The sequence below is a fragment of the Psammomys obesus genome, unplaced genomic scaffold (assembly GCF_907164565.1).
Source record: "Psammomys obesus unplaced genomic scaffold, mPsaObe1.curated_primary_1811, whole genome shotgun sequence".
In the NCBI taxonomy this organism is placed as follows: domain Eukaryota; kingdom Metazoa; phylum Chordata; class Mammalia; order Rodentia; family Muridae; genus Psammomys; species Psammomys obesus.
In genome coordinates, this window is record NW_026596057.1 from 19,108,122 (window position 1) to 19,129,544 (window position 21,423).

Here is a 21,423-nt window from a genome sequence, read left to right on the forward strand (position 1 = left end):
AAGTCTGTTACAGTTATTATTTGAATAGTTATGTGACATTTAATATTTTAAGCCATTTAACTTAAAACTCTACCTTTGCTGAGACAAAAAAATGTTCTCTGAGATGAATCTGGGAAAAGTTATGAAGGGAGGTAGAAGAGAATGTGATCAAAATACATTGTTGAAATTCTCAAGGAATTAATAAGTATATTTTTAAATGATTTCTTCTCCTATGGAATTAAACAGCAGATTAAGTGTTTACATGAAGGCATTTGTAACACAGCATTTCTGTCACAGCAGATCTCAAGGATTCTAGTCAAATCCTGTCTCTTGTGTGACTCTCCTGATGAGTATTATATGATCAAAGCTTCACCCTGGCACCCATTAGTCACCTAGTGCTTATTTTGAGAGTGGTTGCTATCATTACCCACTCTCAAAGTTGGGTCCCACCTAGTTACTTTTGTTTTGACAATGATGGGTTAAATACCTTCCTAGACTTAGTCTTGCTTAAGCTTGCTAGCTGTTTATTCTAAATTAAAACAAGGTGGTTTATTTCTGACAGGAGAAGAATTTCTTTGAATAGAAATGTTTCCAAGCAGTCAATTTTATTTTTATTTATTTATTTTTTGTTACTATAGCTGGGTGTCTTTCTTCAGTGGTTGGCCTTTCTTTCCTGCCTCTGCCCTCCAACACTGCTTCATTCTGTCACTAAGAATGAATAACTAAAAAGCTAAAAACTGAATAAAATGAGTAGATGAATAACTAAGTCACTAATAACTGAACTTACATCTTGTTCTTAAACTATTGTTGTCTTTTTCGGCATTTGACTGTCCTTCTTCACCATCTTGCCACCATCTTTTAAGTATTTTCATTTAGTCCATGGAATTAATGCCAACCTATAGCTATTATTTTGATTTTTTTTTAGATTTATAAATAACTCATGTGAAGATCCTTATGTTTTTTCCCCCCATTTTTTTTGTTTTTCCTTTTGTTTTTGTTTCATAGCAAACACTGTCCTTGAAATGCCAACTCCCTTGTCTCAGCCTCCTGAGTGCTGGGCGTGGCACCACATCTTACTTTTGTGCTCTCTTTGTAAGATCAGCACCTTCTTAGAGAATTCTGTAAGAGATGGATACATTTTCAGCCTCTCCTTGGTAGGAAACATGTTGAACTCTTTTTGAAAGCTCCTTGATTATATGTAATCATAACACCTGGCTCCCTCTCACCACTGTTCTTCCACATGGTAGCCTTGAAGTCTAGAATCCTAAAAGTAGGCCATAGGGCGTTTCCAAAGCCTTCCCCAATTCATCGCGAGTAGTCAATATTCAAGATTTTAGGTTCATGAACAAATATTTTATTCAGGGACAAAACTCTGTTAAGGACCAGTGAGCATAAGCTGATCATTGTAAAGAATTACTCATCCGCTGGTCACGCCACGGCAGACTTTCTGCCTTCTGCTCCTTTCCTAATCTTTGTTTCTTCCTTTATTTTCTTCATCTAGCTTGACACAGAAGATTCTAACATCTAAAGATAGACAGAGCTGGAGACGTGAATCTGAGACTGGACGAGAATCCGCAGAGATGACTCAGTCAATGAAGGACCTAGAAGGAAGTGATAGTTGAGTAGGAGGGGCTTGTCACTCTGCCGTCAGGAGCCAGCTGAAGTAATTCAAAGAGAACTGAGTAGTCAGCTCTGACATGGGTTTATGGGAAGCGGAATAAAATATGGACTAAAAATTGTCCAATAAGCTTGATAAGAGATTTCAACTGCATTGAAATTGCTTGGCAGAATCCCACTGGAATGGTGTAGAAATGGAAGTAAGGATCAGGGCCTGTAGGTAGTTTTAGACACCTCCTTTGAGACTGATTTTTAAAGAAAATCAGAGATAGGAGCTGTAAGTTAAAACTTTAACTTGTAGATGGACGCACTTTAAATAGTGGGTAATTTTAAAATATTCCAAAGCCATTATTAATAACACACAGAGAAAAGCAGCAGCCAGTGCCAGCGCAGAGAGATGCACAATCACAGAAGAGCACTTCCGGTGCCTGTGGGAATGGGTGAGGTACCGCACAGCCTAATGGCTAGAGACACCTGTGCGGAATCTTCCTCCGTTACGTCAGCATTCCCAGTTTATGCGTGGCTGTCACTTCACTTTTGGTGGTAGAAAGATGACGTATTTCTCATCGGATAATGTCTGTTTTCTTACTGAGAAATGAACAAGATGAAATGTTTAGAGTTCCGGATAGGGGTAGAAAAAGTTGAGGGGGGGGGGGAGCAATAAGCTAGCTACTTAAAAGACTTGAAACCAAAGCTTCAAACATTTGCGTGTTTCATGCATGAGCTGTCAGGTGTCAGCCTGCTCCAAGCTCACCTCTCACAAGGAGGCTGGATCTGGATGTGTACCAAGCGCCATTTCTTCTGCTGTTTGCCATGTTGGTTCAACCCTCACTCACCATTACGTTTTTACTCCAATTTAGTTACCTTTCCTCTTACTCTTCAGCTAACTTATGCATTTGTACTTTTAACGTTGTATTTTACTTTTACACTTTCATTCATGTCTGTGTGAAGGAGGACAAACTTCCAGATGTTTTTTTGTTGTTGTGATTTTTTTTTTTTTTTTTTTTTTTTTTTTTTTTTTTCCTTTTTTGAGATAGCGGTTGTCTCGGTAGCCCTGCCTGTCCTGGAACTCACTCCGTAGACCAGGCTTGCATCAAACTCATAGAGATTTGCCTCTGTCTCCCGTGTGCTGGGATGAAAGACAAGCTACCCCACTGCCTGGCTTTTTGTTTTGTTTTGAAAGTTTTCAAGAAAAGTGAAAGTTAAAATTTTACTTCTCTGTATCTAATTGCATTGCTTTAAAAATGAAAACAATACTGTTTACATACTGGTCTGTGATTATTAGAGACTAATAAATGAAACTTTTTTTTTTGTATTTTTAGCTCCATGAAGTTTTTAGGTACTTCATACTATAATACTGACTCAAAGTAGACTTTACACAAGAATATTTGTTTCATTATAGGATTTTATTCTTATACAAGCCAATTTATAAGTAGAATTCAGTTTCCAAGCCCAAATAAAGATGCCAAGGGAAAAGTGAGGAATACAAAAGCTAACCCATAATTTGCAAGGACTTTTAAAAATGACATAACATTGTCATTTTCCACCTCTTCTGTTTACTATTTGCTAAACACCACAATATTTTTGCAGTACAATATCTCAATTTGAACAACTAATACTAAGAAATGCTGTTTACATAATTTTCGTGTCTCCCTCCCATTTGAATAACCATGGCCATATTTAGTGTTTGCTAAAGGAATATAGATACTACCAAAAATCGGTGTTCACTGTGGAAAAGATACACGTGAGATACTGACATAGTGAGTGATTACTCAATGTTGTCATCTTCCATGTTGGTTTGCTCTAGGTCATGTATCTCCCTTTCTGGTAGCAATCCATATTCATTTAGGAAAGACTCCACATCCCCAGCAAAAAATTCTTCAGCAAACTGTTCCGCAACACTAATGAAATTGCTTATGAGTTCCCCACCTTTGTATACAAGCAGGGTAGGGAGTACATCTGAGGAAAAGCGGTCCCCGGCTCCAGTATTAGAAGCTTTTATCTTACAGAACTTGACCATTGGGTACTCTGATGCAAGGCATGCTAAGCTGCTGTTGAGCGCATCACAGCCCTTGACACCATCTTCATAAATATTGACCACGATTGTGGTGATCTTCTGCTCCTTTTCAATGGCTTCCAGGAATTGCTCCCCTGTTTCCAGCTCGTACACAAACCCGTATCTAGGCCCAAAACTCAGCTTCTGGTGCATGTCCTGCATGCACTGCCTACGGTATTTGCGAAGGCAATCTTCATCTTCTTTGTCTTGAATCAGTTCATATTCTTGAATGCTCATCTGAAAATGTGTGAAAGAAATTACAGAGATAACTCAATCAGAAGTGTTTGATCCTTAGGTGCATCAAACTCTTTCTCAAGTCTAAGGGCTTTTACTTGTTGCCCTGTTTGTTCAGACTGAATCTTCCTGCTTCTGACATAGCCTTTTCATTTAAGCATCGGCTCAAAGGTCACCTTCAGGACCCTTATTCTACACTTTTTTAAAATTCTGTTTTTATTCTTGGGGATTGTATTATATATTTGGTAAACTAACATTAGTTTTCTAATTAATGTTCACTGTCAGCAATTATTTTTTCTGATTATGGGCACTCTTTAGATCTGCTGACTCAGAACCTATAAGGGTGAGGCTGAATTGTCTGTGTTTTAACAAGCCCCGTAGGTTTTTCCTTAACCACTGGCTTAGTCAAAACTGAGAGAACAATGTACCTCCCAAAATAACTACATTTTATTGTAGCTAGAACATCAAATTACCTTAATACTCTTTCATAATATTAACTCCATTATTAATATATTTGATAGACAATTAATCACCCGTCCCCCAACTAAGGGAAAAAAATAGTCATAAAGGAGTGATGCAGCCTAGTGTCATACAGCTCTCTGAAAGGTGTGGAGTGGCCCAGAAACTTGGAAGCTGGCAAGTGGGGAGTCTAAAGTGACCTCTAACATCCTCTTCATCATGTAACCCTTGAACTGCAGCTGCCTTCTGTTTTCTGTTATGTGCTTCTGCCTCTTGTGTGTTTTCCTAATATTCCCAATTCTTTTTTTTTTTTTTTCTGCCAATCTACTCTCCCTCCTACTACCTTTCTTCGTCTCTCCCCTTTCTTTCTTTTGATACGGTCTTCCTCTGTAGCCCAGACTAGCCTGCAACTGAAGGTTTTTCTACCTCAGCCTTCCAGGTGCTGCTATTACAGACGTGTGCCATCATACCCAGATTTCTTTTCTATTCTAATAGTTTTTCTATGTTAATATTATTATCTCAATTCAATTTAGTTTAGTCCTAAAATTATTAATGTTTTGTATAATTCTTTTTTTCTAAGCCTAGTGTATCCAGCTTTTTTTAAAGATACTTTCCATAAATAATCATGGTATTTCAGGCAGGGCATGGGCAGGGCATTAACAGTATACAAGAACTTCCAAACTCCCTTCTTGTATAGACTTCCAAAATCAAAAAGCCACTATAAAATCCAACAGAATCTTCATTCAATGCTTTGAAAAGGGGTATCTTAGAGTGAAGGTTGACATTTCACATTAAGGATATTGTTTAACAACTTTTCATAAACCAACTCTGACTTTCAGAAAATGGCAGAATTATCAATCTGAAGATCCACAATTTTTTATAAAACGAACCAAATAATCTCCATTGACATTTTAGAGGTCATCTTTGACTCTCTCTTTCTCTGTATGACACAGACATACACATGCATAACTAAGACTCTTCAATGCTGTCTTTTTACATGTTGAACGTCTTCTGCTTATCTCCTCCCCTCTATTCCCAGGCAAGCTCATCCTTCTAAACTATGAATAGTCTCAGCCTAGTGAACTCCTCTCCACCTCTCAGATTCACGTGCTTACAATCATGCAAGAGGGGAAGCACACAATGGTGTCTTTTGTTGCCTTAGAAAATGAAATACTTCATATAATTTAAAATTCCATATTTTGTTTTCTTATATCACAAAACTTTCTCGACAACAATTCATATATTCATAATCCATTCTTTTGATTCCACATATTTTTAGTACAGAAAACCTTTATCACAATATTCACTTTATATTGCAATGAAAGCATTTCATAGTACTCTAAAGTGATTCTCTTGAATGACTTAGTCTACGAAGTGTGTAACCTATTGCTGATCTTCACTCCTCTTACCTTCCTGATGACTCTTTCTTTGGAGTCTTTGTCATCTCGGCTCTGAGGGGAGGACATTTGTCTGAGGATCTCCTTCTTGCTGGGTGGAATGGAATCACCATCTTCACTTTCTAATTTAAACTTTCTCCAATCATTTATTACACCTTTGGGTCCTGAAATAAAATTTTCTAAATATGTTTCTCTTTATTCTCAAAAAGAGTGTTTGCACAATTGAAATTTCTGTAAGTGTTGCCGTGATAGAACTTGTCATTTCTTGCACCAGAAATAAACATGCTGATTAGGCTAAAAATATTTTTTTCCTGACTTGGTGATAAAAATAATTTTCAAGATCAAATGGCAAAGATTAAATGGTACAGAATATTACTGAAACAGCTGTAATAAGGAAAATATAAATTATGTGCTTTGAACTGTTTACAAAAGTTTAGAGGTAAAAATATTTAGAAATTGGAATGTATAGAAGCAACCAGAGTTTTAGAAAAATCTAATGTAGCATTCACTACATTAGAAAGAAGCTTTTGTAGCAAATGAGCATTGGCACTACCCTGTTAAAGGAAGTTGGAGTTACTGGAAAAGCAACAATAACAATGGCACATAAACACAAGTGAAAAACAGTATCTGACACGTCAGTTAATGAAACCAAAGTGACAACTATTAGCCAGTTTCTTCTAAGGGCTTAGGAATGACTCAGAAATGCAGAAAGGCATTTCTTCAGGTCTTCAAGGTTAAGAAAATTCAAGTAGAGGGCCAGGGATATCACTTAACCATGGAGTGCTTTCCTTACATGCACGAGCCTCTGAGACACAGAAAATTCAGTGAAATCACCGATTTGGAATTACAGTATGTGGTTCTTGAGAAATAATGCTTTGACAGAGGTCTAAAATTCTTGAAAGCATGCAATATTAATAGATCTATCCACATTAAAGCATGGTCTTGCCTCCCATCAATACCATAGTCTGTATTCGGGTGAATTCTTTTCCCCTCACATTGCATATCATATTGTATACTAATTTATAACACAGATTAAATAATTTAAGATAAAGTCATTATAGCTGCTTTCATTAGTTATATTCATTTTTCTATAGTCCTCTGGAAGAGCAGCAAGTGCTCTTAGCCACTGATCCTCATCTCACCACCTCTTCTTTTAAATATAGAGCACAGTATACTATTATGAATGTGTATACATTTAGTTAGTTATTACTGATAGGTGGTACTGTTTTCTCATTTTTTTTTCCATTACAGATGATGTTTAATGGCACATCTTAGAATTATTTTGTAAATATTTGTCAAGTGTAAGTGAAATTACTTGGTTAAAGGACGCGCCCCTCCCTTCCTGGTTGTGGCAGCGCTCACTGTCTTTGACGAGGTTAAACCAGTTTGTACTGGTTTGTACTCTGCCCAGTGCTGCATTCAGAAAATTGTGTTGAACTTTTTCTACTTCTGTGAAAAAACAAACAAACAAACAAACAAACAAACAAACAAAAAACCACTGCATCTCACCAAAGTTATGTTTGTGTCTTTTTTAGGTTATTTTTCTCTGTGAATCTTTTGCCTACAGTGACGGTTAAAATCGATCATCAACTCGATATGCTCTATAATCACTTACAAGATAAGCCTCTAAGCATGTCTGTGGGGATTTATTTATGTGGGTTAATGCAAGCGAAGACCAGCCTTAACTGTGGGCATCACCGTGCCGTGGCCTGAGGCCCTGGAGAAAGCTAACTCAGCACCGGCGTTCACCTGCTTCTGCTTCCTGACTGTGTATAGATAATGGGTCAGCTGCCTCAGGAGCCCAATGCCACACCTTCCCCACCAGGATGGACTGTACCCCAGAACTGAGAGCAAATGGGAATCTTCCTTCGTTCCTTAAGTTGTTTTTGTCTGGGTAGTTTGTCACAGCAACACAGAAACACACCAAGTAACTAATACATCCACTATTCTATTTGGTTGTTGTTTTATTTATTATTTGTAGAAACTCTTAATGCATATAAAAACATTAATTTATTGTCTATTGGATTGCAAATGTTTCTCCCACGTTAAGTTTTTCTCTTAATATTTTCTTCTGATAACTTTTACTAGACAATGGGTATTTCTGTTTGTTCTTCCCCTTTACCTTTCTATGTACCTTCTTTTTCCTCTCCTTCCTTCCTTCCTTCCTTCCTTCCTTCCTTCCTTCCTTCCTTCCTTCCTTCCTTCCTTCCTCCTTCCTTACTTCCATAATTTTCTGCTTCCAGCAAACTTATCTGTCTTTCCTCTTACATTCTCTTTGTTTATTTTGTACTTAGAAATATTCTCTTACCATAGCTGTTATTAAATGAATTTCTACATTTTATTCTGGTACCAGTGTGAATTCATTCAAACCTATGACTAAATATAAAGGTTCCAATCCATGCTTACAATATGGGAAGTAATAGTCACAGAAGATTCGTAGAACCAAAAGGATTCTGAACTTAAAACATAAGTAATAGCATTTAACATTTAAGCTCTTAGTAGTGGAATATAAACAACCACATACAAGTCAACAAGTTAAGAAAAGATCTTTGATGGAATGATGTTTTGAGTTTTCTGGAGGTAGATTGAAATACACCTGATTCAAGCATGCTTTCTTATTCATTTATTTTTTTAACATTCAAAAAGCTAAAATTTAAAAAGCAGGCAACTGAGTTCATGCCCTTGCTCCTCTTACTTCCCCCTGACAAGGTGATCTTGCCAGTCCACAGAGGAAGAGGATCCAGACAATCCTGGTAGGACCTGATAGGCTAGGGTCAGACAGTAGGGGAGGAGGACCTCCCTTATCAGTGGACTAGGGCAGAGAGATAGAGGGGGAAGAGGGAGGGAACTGGGAGGAGATGAAAGAGGGGGCTACAACTAGGATACAAAGTGAATAAATTATCAATAATAATAATAAACAAAACAAAAACATAAGTCTGCCAATATTACCATGTAAATGTGGAAAAACAGGCTTTTAGAAAAGCAAAGGTTGAAAAGCAAAAGAGGAATAAGATTTTAATTTTATTTCTAGACCTGCTTATTTAAATTGAGTAAGACTGATAAAGTTTTTTTAAAAAAGCTAAACTTAAGTATTACTTTTGATCACATATATCTGCTCCCACACATGAGCACGCATGCACACACACACACACACACAAAAAAAAAAAAAAAAAAAAAAAACCATGGCGAGTCTGTAGAGAGTACCAACAGGAGGACTGAGAGAATAGAAAGGGCCTCAAGAGGAGTCTTGGGCTGGAGAGATGGCTCAGCAGTTAAGAGTACAGTCTACTCTTCTAGATGGTCCTGAGTTCAATTCCCAGCAACCACATGGTGGCTCACAACCATCCATACTGGGATCTGATGCCCTCTTTTATACATGCAGATACAGCGATCATACATCAAAAGATAAATAAATAAACCTTAGGCAAAGGAATCTTATGATAACTAAGTAGTAGGAAATTATCAATAATTTGTGTTTTTTTCTAATTTTTTGTTAATGAAATAGCAAATAACTAACTAATCTTGGGTCCTTTCATTTAAAGCCAATTTATTTAGTCAAATGTTTTGAAATTATTCTTCCTGATTAGATGAAGAAATTATTTAAATTCAATGATACTCTTTATAAGAACAGCAGACGTTTCTAGATTTAATCTTACTTTAAGAATTATGTGTTCTCTGCACTTTATTTACCTGTGTGCGTGGCCTGTCCTTCAAAGTCTTCATCTAGGCTTTGGCTTGTGGCTTCTTCCATTTTTGGGGTTGGATTTGGTGTGATCTGTCTGAAGAACAAAGAAGCAGCGAGGCAGATGAGTTCCGCAATACACATGCAAGCACTTACACACCCTCAAACACACGTGCACGTGTTTATAACTCCCCGATGTCACCCTTGTGGACTAGGCATTATCACTGTGGGAAGGAGCGTTCTGAATTATTTCGTCTGCATTGTAAGAAGACATTCGTTTAGCATGTGCTAGTAAAGACGTTTGTACAGTTTTGGTTTGTCTTTTGATGATTTATGTTTTCACTTGGGCTTTAGCTATTTGGTGAAGACTATTGATTAACCAATTCCTTATTTTGTTACTATTTGTTAAAAGATTTTATAAAGCTATATACCAATATCTCATATAATGAAAAATTCTAATTAATTGCATGTTTACTGTCTTTAGTCGGTATTCTATTACAATGAAGAGACACCATGAGCAAGGCAACACTTATAAAACCAAAGCAGTTAACTGGTGGCATGTGGGCAGGTGCTAGAGCAGTAGCTGAGAGAGAGCTCTATCCTGGTCCATCATAGGCAGAGAGAGTAAAGGCCTGGGCCTGGCATGGGCCCACTCCTAGTCACACACTTCTTCCAACAAAGCCACATCTACTTCAACAAGGCCACATCTCCTAATTGTTCTACTCTTTGTCAAATAGTGCCATTTACTCCCTGGTGACTAAGCATTCAAATATATGAGCACTCGAGGCCATTCTTATTCAAAGCACCTCAGTTACTATTTGGTACAGGACCTGCATTTTCCAAGTACCTTATGTGACAAATTCATTTTATGCTCTCATAGCCAAACGTTAATTATTAATTCCGCTTTACAATTGTGGAAGCTGAAAGATGGAAAATTTTGATTACTAGTCATGCAAGGTTAGTAAAGGATTTTAACTTGGACTATTTGACTTTGGAACCTACTGTTATCCACCACACATTTATTAAAGTAGCTAACTTGGGTTTTTTTCCTCTATGGTTTAGAAATACATTGTATGATTTAATATTGAAAAAAAGACGGCCTAAGGAATATTGGTAGTCAGTACTTAACATTGAAACAGCTTTCAATGCTAAAGAGCAAGTTTTGATGAATGAATGCCTACCAAAGGAAAGCAGTGAATGTATATAAATATATATATTTTCCCTCCCCCTATACTCTTGTAATTTTGAGAAGGCAAAACACTATAGGGACCTCATGGCCATTTACTTCTTTCTGCTTAGTTCATGGTAAAATTCAATTACTTACTTATAAATCTTTCAATTATCTGGAAATTTTGGTTATTATGTACACTAATATGTCTCTAAGGGATCCATACAGTTGGGATTTCTCTGAAACTTTCATATCATTGGATATACCAAGTGTCTTTACTTTTTCTCTTTGTCCCTTTCAAAGCCTGTTTTAAACACTGATATTATCTCCTCTGTATTTTAATTCCTTCTTAGCTTTTGTTGACTTATGCTTTGGTTTTAGAGTTGGTTTGTTTGGTGCTTGTCTAAGCTTCTTTTGTGCCCTGACTTGTGTCCTGTTTTGGCTGATCCTAAAATTCTGTTTCGTTTATTACAGCTCTAACAGAATTATCTGAGATCAAACTTAGCCTCCTTGGTTTTCCAGTTGAACAAGAAAAGGCTTTTAAATAAGCTATTAAGGAAAAAACAACCCATTCTAGAATATTTATGTAGTTATAATTAAGAATAGTGAATTTGTGCCAGGCACAGTGGCACATGCTTGTGATGCCACCACCCAGGGAGGCAGAGTGGATCTCTGTGGGTTCAAGGCCAGCCTGGTCTACAAAGCAAGTCCAGGATAGCTGATGCTACACAGAGAAACCCTGTCTCAATGCCTATCTTCCTCCCCCCACCCCCAAAAAGGAAAAAATGATAAATATAATGTGCAGGGAAGTTTGGTGTTGTTTGAAGACTTTTTGTGGCTGTGAAATTTCTGTACCTTAGAAACATTACATTTCTATCTAATAGAAATATATTTATTTAGCTATTTTTAAAAAGAATAATGAATTTAGATATATTTATTAAATAAAATGAGTAACAAAAAAGAAAAATGAACATATTATTGGCTTAACGAAATAAATTTAATAAGTTTAATTGTTGAAAACTGTTTTTTTTTTCTTTTTTTTTGAGACAGGGTTTTTCTGTGTAGCCTTGACTGTGCTGGACTCGCTTTGTAGACTAGGCTGGCCTTGAACTCACAGAGATCTGCCTGTTTCTGTCTCTTTGAGTGCTGGGATTACAGGTGTTTGCCACCAGGCCTGACTAACCATTTCATTTCTAAAGGAACATGAACTATTTTTGCTTCAATGTAAAAGCAAAGAACAAAGAACTTGAAACATAGTTGATTATTTCAATAGCCACTTAATTTCTAGAAAATGGTAACTTAATTAGCCTTTTTTTTCTGCAAGAATAGATTATTAATTAGGCTAGCTACAATTCTAAATAATATGTATAAAGTAAAGAACATTTAAAATAATTGTATTTCAAATATTGAAGAGACAGAACCCATAGCTCCCTTGGTTTATTTTCTTAATAACTTAGTTGTCAATTTAGTAGAGAAAAAAGGTTTTATTCATTTTTATGCAAGGACATAAGTCAATTTCATCAATTTTTTTAAAAAGATAATCCATTTAATTAGGTCATATGTTGTCTATTGATTGGATTAGTGTATACCTACAATAGAATGTGTTGGACATTTCTCTGTGCTCTGAACTTTGTTTAAAACAGAGCTATTTGCCCAGCTGATGCCTGACCCAACCAAAGACCCCACCCTATCAGAGAGAGCCAGCCTCTGACACTAGGAAAGATACTCCGCTAATCTTGCAGGCAGGAGCCTGTCAGAATTGTTCTCTGAGAGGCTCTACACAGCATTGCCTTAAAACAGATGCTGAGACTCACAGCCAAACATTGGTTGATGTGTAGATGTATAGGGAGGAAGAGTGGGAGGAAAGAGAAAGGGACCCTTAAGTGACAGGAGCTCCACCAGAAAAACAGCAGAGCCAACTAACCTGGACCCAGAGGGGTTTGCTGAGACTGAAGCATCAACCAAGGACCATGCTTGAGCTGGACCTAGGTCCCACTAAGATGTAGCAGATGGGAAGCTTAGGCTTCAAATGGGTACTCTAGTAAGGAAAGTGGGGACTGCATCAGACACAGACTCACTTGGTAGTTTTAGATAGCTTTCCTCTGGGAGGACTGCATTGACAGGTCACAGGGAAAGAGGACATTTTCGGTCTGGATGTAACTTGATGAATTGAGGTAGATGGGAAAGGGATGTCCCCGAGGAGAAGGGGAAGGGAGAGAGGGTAGGACTGGGATGGGAGGAGGGAAGGGGCTACAAGGATGTGAAGTTTTGGAGATAACCTAGAACCCCTGCACAGATGTAGTCCACGGCAGCTTAGTGTCCAAGTGGGTTCCATAGTAATGGGAAGAGGGACTGCCTCTGACATAATCTGATTGGCCTGTTTTTGATCACCTCCCCCTGAGGGGAGAACAGCCTTACCAGGCCACAGAAGATGACAATGCAGCCACTCCTGATGTGATCTGATAGACTAAGATCAGAAGGAAGGAGAGGAGGACCTCCCCTATCAGTGGACTTGGGGAGGGGCATGCGTGAAGAACGGGGAGGGAGGATAGGACCGGGAAGGGAGGAGGGAGGGCCTTATGGGGGGGATACAAAGTGAATAAACTGTAATTAATAAAAATAAATAAATTTAATTATAAAAAATAAATAAGTGAGAAGCAAGAATTAAATAAATAATAAATGCAAAGTATGCAGAATAAGGAATGGAACACAATAGACAAAATATATCATATAAATTGCAATTATTATCTTAAAAAAACCCCAAAACTGTTTCAATAAATTTCTCATTAATGGTAACATATAAGCCAACCGGATTGCCTCCCTCTGAGTTAGAGAATAACAATTAACAAAATATGGTACTGTTTACTGTCAAGAAAAGAAGTAAACAAATTGGAAGAAAAATATTGAAACATGAAAATGTTTGTCTTCCTTGTTCATGGTCTCTACAGTAGACAGCATAAATAGGAATTATTCAGTATGGATAGGTTTTATCTATATTCATAGTAATTCCCCCTCCAACCACCTTCTCTAGGTCTTGCTGGTTATCCCCAATAATGTATCTTAATTAATTTACTTTTTGTGTCATATAAGCATTGCACTGGTATTCAAAAATAATGTAGATCTTGGCAAACAGAAAATAAACATTTTCTAAATAAGACCCGTGCAGTGACAATGTCAGTTACCAGTGTAGATGGGGGAAATCTTACAAGGCCCCACCCCTGGATAAAGAGCTACAGGCAATTAATGAGTGCTAAGATAGGGAAAATTAGTCTTCTATAGGACAAGCTCTCTGATATACATTATCTAATTGACTCAGTAGATTCTATGTATCTATTCCTTTATCATATCTCTCTATATGTATCTATCTATCTGTTACAATTGAAGAAGAAGGGTTCATGCAGCTGAGAAGGAATAGGAAAATGTAGGAACTGGAGAAGGGAGAGTATGGTGTTAAAATGATGTAAATGCAGTAATCATATATACAAATTCTCAAAAATGTTTTAAAAATAAAATGAGCAACTTATGTGCCTTTTCTATAAGATAAAATGTATTTTAACTATTGTTTAAGAAAAAAAAAATCAGCATTTGAGCCAGGCAGTGATGACACATACCTTTAATCCTACCTAGCATTTGGGAGGCAGAGGCAGGCAGCTCTCTGAGTTTGAAGCCATGTTGTTATTCAGAGTGAGTTCCAGGACAACCAGGGCTACTTAGGGAAACCCTATCTTGAAAACAAAACAAAACAAAACAAAAAAGGCAACAACAACAACAAAATCAGCATTTGGCTTGAAATTATATTATCAATAATGGTTAAAGGTTTCATTTCTACTTTGAATAAAAGATTTAAAATAACAATGCTATCATTATAAGTCTTTCAATGACAATGAGAATATTACTGTGTGACTGGAAATTAATGTTAAAATAAAGTTAAGAAGACAGAAAAAAATAAGCTGTCAATTGTTGACTTCATCAAGATTTACTGTCTGAGTTACTGTGTTTTTCATCTTAGCAAGGTATAAAAATCTGTGACCCTACTTCTTTTTAATATTGGGCTGCTATTATTCCGCTTGGTTGGTTGTTTGTTTTGAGACAGGATCTCATGCATCCTAGGTTGGCCTGGAACTTGCTATGTAGCTGAGGATTATCTTGAACTTGTGATCTTCCTGCCTTTATCCCTGGGTGCTGTAATTACAAGCATGTGTACCACACCTGGTGTGTGAGTTGAGCCCAGGACTTCCTGCAGAGTAGGCAAGCTCTCTATTGACTGAACTGTTGGTCTGTCTTATACTTTTTAAGATAATACAGACGTAAAATGAATTAACTGACTGCACTGGAGCCAAACAAGCTCTGCCTGTTCATCTATTTGTCTGTTTGTGTACATGTTTGAGGTGTTTGTGTGCACATCAAAGGGAGTGTGCTTGCTTGTATGGGTTACATGTGTGGAGGCGCAAGTTGACATCAGACTTTCTTAATTGTTTCAGTTGCTCAAGGAGCTCTGGGGATTGGCCTATCTCTGCCCACCCTCCCCCACTGCTCAAATCACACATGTACCCCACCGCCGTTAGCTTTTTGATTAACTGTGTGCTAGAGATCCGAACTCATGTTTTTATACTGGTGCAGCAAGTGTTTTATCCACAGATTCATCTCTCCAGTCCTTGAGAAACTGTTACTTTGTATGATGGCTGAAACTAGCAAAAGTACTAGGATGGGTAAAATCCCTAGCTTCTTGTTTCCCTTTCTTGTTGTTAGAGAGCTGGATTTCATGCCTTCCTGTATTATTCCCTGAGAGTCATGCAGCATCAGGTCACCCTTGTGCTCATCCTATACCTGCCTTTTCCCAACTTTGGTCATATCTCCCCTATTGTCTGCTTTGCTGTTCCAAGGTGACTGAGCTAATCTGATCAACTAAGCCAGGCTAATGTTCTCACCAATATTAATGTGTTCATTCAGATATTTAACCCCTGCCACAAATATCTTCTCCAGTGTCACACTGGGCTCCTATAGAAAGTATTTTGTATTTCTTCCTGATAAAACATGCTAATTGTTAATTTTACGTGTGACAGGCCTCACAACACCATGCCAGGTCATATGAGAACTACTAGGTCTCTGGAGAACTCGTCTTTCAAATCACAAAGATAGAGGTGATTATGCCTCAAAGCCACATTGTCCTCTTTTTACCACTCTACCCCACTGTTATGATCGCAGACTTAGAGAAGGAGATAGGGAGGGATAACTGGGAAAGAGCCCTAGGTCAGTATCACTACCGAGGACATTTTGTGCCTCATCTCTTTGAATTTTTTTTAAAGTACCCTCTGGTTTATTTGTATGCACCTTTTCTTCAAAAGAAGGAATTGGCTTCCTGTGGACCATGCATTTAAATGCCTTGAATGACACTATACACAGTCTGTAGCACTTGGACGCTTGGATCTAAGTCCAGCTCTGCCAACTCTTAGCTGTATGACCTCAGACAAATTGCTAAAACTCTATTTCCTTTAGTTTTTCATTTGCAAAACTGCGGGTAATAATTATATCTACTTCAAAAACTGTATGAAGATTAAATGCAAGAAATTATGTAAAGTGTGTAGTATAAGTTTTGAATGAAAACTCATTTTTAAATTAGTGAATAATCAAAAACAAAGCCTAAATATTTAAATTTAATAATTTATATAGTCAAACAAATCTAAATTTCCTGTAAGAGTCAATGCATGTATGTTTTGCTTATATGTAATTATTTCTCACATCAAAGATCACATATGTATACATACATACATACATATATCACACATTTTATCTCTCAACTATTTCATGTGCTCCTATTTTATTACTGTAAAATAGGTTGCCTTGTAACAGTACTTTGATTTATATTTCTTAAGGAATATTTGCTGCAAGACATTTGAGAACATACAAAATAAGGAGATTAATCTTGAATTGAGAAATACCACATAATAAGTTATTCATGAAATTGCAAAGAGGAAATAGGAATGTTGATTTGGGTGGGATATGACATACTTATTCTCTAATGAACTGACTTCCTTAGTTATGAGTTTGCTAATTGTCCAATGATTGTTTTTCCATTCTGTGTTTATATCATAGTGCCTTTTGGTCATAGTGTCTGGTCAGCTGGAAGGAGTAGGCTGCCTTTTGAGCAACGTGTATGCCAGAAACACATGGCAAATCTTATATTTGTCAGCCTGTATGATCACCAAGACAATCTTCAGGAACTATGAGCTTTCAGAATTAAAGTAGAATTCTTGTGCTTAATGAAAAGATGACAACATGAGCTTTACTTTTACAGTCTTTAGACGTTTTCTTATTCTGGAGAGAACAGAACTGTCATCCAAGAAATTCAGGGCAACTGTCTTTCTTAGTTACCCATTTCTTTTTGGTAAACGTATTTACTTCTGGTATATGTTGTTTAATTCTATTTTAAGGTTATAAGTGATTCAGCAGCTATTCCAATAATAATGTATCATAAAATCCATTTAATAAAAAATTGCCATAATGAGTTAGATGATCTTTGGAGTAAATTATACATTAATATGATTTTAAGAATCATATATAATGGGGTATATGTATATATATGCATTTGTATATTTAAAATGAACACTATAGTTAAAAGCTATTTATAGTTAATAAAATAACTTCATTTTAAAGCATTTGGAAAAAAGCATACTAAATTCATTTTCATCACACAAACAGTAAAATTAGTAATGATAATGTCATGAGAGTAAAATAGAAGGAAAAGAAAATAAGAATTTTTACAGAATTTAGCAAATCTCATTAAGTTTGCAATATTTATTTATAGAAACATCACTTCAATCTCTTCAAAGTTTCAGAAAATTGGAGTAGATATTTTATCTTTACTTTAAAGTTTAAAAAAAGAATCAACAGCCTGAAATGTGTACTATTATCAAAAAGCTTTAAAACACACTACTGACTGTTCTATTCAGAAGTCTGGAAAGCTTTAGTATTGAGAGAAAAAGCTTTAGTATTGAGAGAAAAAAAAGCTTTAGTATTGAGTATTAAGTGAACTGCTGCTTTCTATGGGCTAAGAGCCAAGTTCTCAAACACAGAGGGAAAGGAATCATCATTTCTTCCCTTCACTTCTTGCACTCAAAGGAAAAGTGAAGAATTTAGTTTCAGAACTAATTATCTACTTGAGGATGTCTATTAAGTAAATATCAGACTCACACTTGTGTGTTTAATCTGAAGTTTGATTAGCAGAGATGACAATATAAATGACTTTAAGAGGGAAATACATACAGTATGAAATTGTCTTTATAGTATACTTGATGTTAATTGGAAATATTTTAAAAGAACCCAATAACATGTAAACACTGAAATCATAATACTTTTTCCCAAGGCAAATTAAAAATATGTGTTATCAAAAACATTACTTGTAGACTCACAGTTTGGATCTCTGTGCCTGGTGTCCTAGATTATGTCCAGTGCGTGAGAATCGCTGTCCACTGAACTCCTTTGAACTCGGACGAGTATTAAGCTCAGATTTAAGATGCCTGGATATTGATGACCATTGCAGAAATAGCTCTGAACATGTAATAGGATTGTCATAAGAGAATTAACAAAGCATATTTGTTAATAGCAGGACAAAACAAACTAACTATGATACAAAGAGCTGCAAGCCCTGTTATTATAGTCTTTGTTCACCTCTTTCTCTGTCATTTGAGAAAATGCCTTTCTGGACTTCTGGTATCTATTTTCAGGTATTTCTTGCCATTTTCTTAAAAAAAAAAAACACAAAAAAACCCACAAAAAATAAAATTTGATTACTAAAGTTCTCCGTACTAAGTATTCTCAATATCGTTTTCTATGGTATATTTTTTTCCCTTTTGAATTTGGTAATGAGCTATTTTTTTTCTTTTTGTTCCTTGAAATATTTTTCACACTGAAATCCCTTTAAGTCTACTTTTTTGCAACAAAATTAAAAAAAAATCTTGATTACTCTTCAGTAACACTAATAATGCCATTTGACGGTGTCTTCCCTACATCTTATCTATCTTTCTGAATTCTTACTTGTTTTACTGCTTTGACCATTACAGTATTCTTTCACCTACCATATAAAATATTGAACATTTATGAAATGGCAATCTATTGACTACTTGCCTTTTACAGGAGGACACTTGCCAGAAGAATATACTGCCTTCAGAAATTAGAGGTCTGGTTTATGAGTCACTAGTTTATAGTTTGTAGCAGTGGTTCTCAATGAATATCCTACATATCAGCCATTTACATTATGAGACACAATAGTAGGAAATTACAGATGTGAAGTAGCAATCAAATAATGTTATGATTTGAGGTCACCATAACAGGAGGAACTGAGTTAAAGGCTCACAGCATTAGGAAGGTGGAGAACCACTGCTTTACAGTGTGCACTGAATGTGAAGGAGGTTGCAGTTATTTTTTATACTATTGTAAATATACATACATTATTTGTCCAGTAGGCACATTCAGAGCATATAACTGTCAAGCAAGCAATTGTTAGGCAATAGAAACACAAAGAAATGTATTGTCAATGTCATGGTCTCCAGTGTTGAAAAAGACAACAAAAATACAATCACTACGTAAGTCCATAATTGCTGGAAAATTATATATATATATATATATGACTCCATGAGATGAAGATGTGTTTAGCCTTACTGCAAGGTATCTTTAATTTTTTTGAGATTATAATTATACTATTTCCTTATTCCCTTTCCTACCTCCAAAATCTCCCTACTCCATGCTGGCATTTTATATTTTAATTTTTAAAAATGCATGGATGTTTTGCCTGTGTGTGTATATATATATATAAAAGTCAGGAGAGTTGATTCTTTTTCCCATTCTATCATCTGGAGCCAACTGGGTACATGTTCAAGATCCTTGGGATTAAAACCAGATGTGTCCTATTTTGAGCTAAAAAAAAAAAAAAACAAAAACAAACCCTAGAGTATAAGGTTTCAATTTAAAGGACTGCTTCTAATAGTAAATGTAAAGAAACTAAACACTTCAAATATATTAAAATGTTATACTTAATGACCTTTAAATTCAGGGAGTGTATTTTTAATTTTCTGCCAAATACCATAGATACTACTAATAAAAAGATTAATAATATCTTGTCTCTGTTTCTTTTTCTTCTCAACACATATGTATCTATAAATTTTTAATTCACTTTATTTTTGCTTCCACAGGACTTATTTAGGTGTATATATTTTTTTAATGTGTATGAGTGCTTGGTTGCGTGTGCACTGTGTGCGTGTCTAGTGCCTCCGGAGCCCAGACAAGGGCAACTGATCCCGGGAACCGGAGGCAGTGATGGTCATGAGTTGCCATGTGGCAACCAGACTCCTGTCTTCTGCAGGAGCAGCAACTACTCTTAACTACTGAATTGTCTTTCCAGTTCTTCCCCTAGGCCTTATTTACTGGACACACTTTCTTTAATTTTTGACATGCTCAGTTCAGTGGCTATCACAATGGAGTGAGCAAATATTTGTAAATAATGAAAACATTAAAAAATACAGCTCAAATAGGGTGCCACAATTCTAGCATTTAGGAAGAGGTGACATAGGGATTTCAAATTAAAGTTGAGTTTGGGGTTCATATTCATATTGATAACCTGTCTCAGAAAGAAAGAAAGAAAGAAAGAAAGAAAGAAAGAAAGAAAGAAAGAAAGAAAGAAAGCAATAAAAGGCATTATTTTGCACATGATTTCCCTTCTGTGGAATGGGCATCAACTCCAATAAAAGGTTACCACCTGTGCTGACTTGCTGAATTGACCTGCTATGCCTGTCTATGCCCACAAAGTAGCGCCGCTGTCCTCTGCTGTCAGAGCAGCTTCTTTCAGCAGTGGTCAGTGGAGACTGCAGGGGTTCATTAGCAGTTCTTTTGACAGCTCTGCTGTTCCCTGTCCCATGTTTTTGATCCAGTTGCTTGTTTCCTTGTCGGCTAGAATTTTGAGTTCTTTACCCATGCCAGGCATTAATCCCCTGTCAAAATAAAGCTAGCAAAGATTTTTCTCCCACTGTATGGACTCATGTCTTCACTTGAACAACTGATTCCTTTGATAGACAGAACCTTTTAATTTGTCCCATTTGTCAATTGTTGACTCTATGTTTTAAGCAGTTCAAGCATAATCAGAAAGCCCTTACCTACGTTTACATCTTTGAGTGCTTTCTTCACTTTTTCCTATAGGGGCTTTAGAGTTTCATGTCCTACGTTAGGAGTTTGATATACTTGGAGTTGATGTGGGTTAATGCCTTGGTTATCTATTCTATTTCATTCTTTTACATATCCTTTTTGTGCCACTATCATGCTACTTTTGTTACCATGGCTCTGTTATATAACTTGAAATCAGGTATATTGATACTTCCAGTATTGTTATCATGCTAAGGTTTGCTTTGATTATCTGGGGTCTTTTGTGCTTTTATATGAACTTTAGTATCTTTTAAAAAATTCTGTGAAAGAGATCACATGGTTCCCATGCAGGGATTAAGAGACTGCAGAGTACTCAGCCCTAAATGGGACATCTGTATTATACCCCTCTCTTCAAGGCTCAGGGATCTTCCCAAAAGAGGGGACTGACATATGATAAGAGCAAGATGTAATAAATGACATTAATGATACTTTTCTGGACACAAGGCAGTTACATATATGAACTCACATCACTTGTAACAGCATGCACAAGACCTGTTTGAGTGCAAGCCAGACAAAATGCTAGCATGGAGGGCCTAAGGTAGATACAAGCTCCCACCTCCAGCTGAGGCATAATAAGTATTTGATGGCTGCTGGGAGAGAGAGAATCAATTTTTTTTAATGGTGTGATTCCTGGTAGGTT

At 36.4% G+C, this 21,423-nt stretch overlaps 1 protein-coding gene across 1 annotated transcript; it reads right to left on the reverse strand.

Moving 5' to 3' along the window:
- Positions 1 to 3,364: 3,364 nt before the first annotated feature.
- Positions 3,365 to 18,022, reverse strand: Pdc (phosducin). Its single transcript, XM_055624583.1, has 4 exons — positions 18,002 to 18,022; positions 9,433 to 9,517; positions 5,755 to 5,906; positions 3,365 to 3,889 (listed from the first exon to the last, which is right to left on the reverse strand). Exons 2-4 carry the CDS (start codon positions 9,491 to 9,493, stop codon positions 3,365 to 3,367), a joined length of 738 nt encoding a protein of 245 aa, XP_055480558.1. The 5' UTR covers positions 9,494 to 9,517; positions 18,002 to 18,022.
- Positions 18,023 to 21,423: the final 3,401 nt, after the last annotated feature.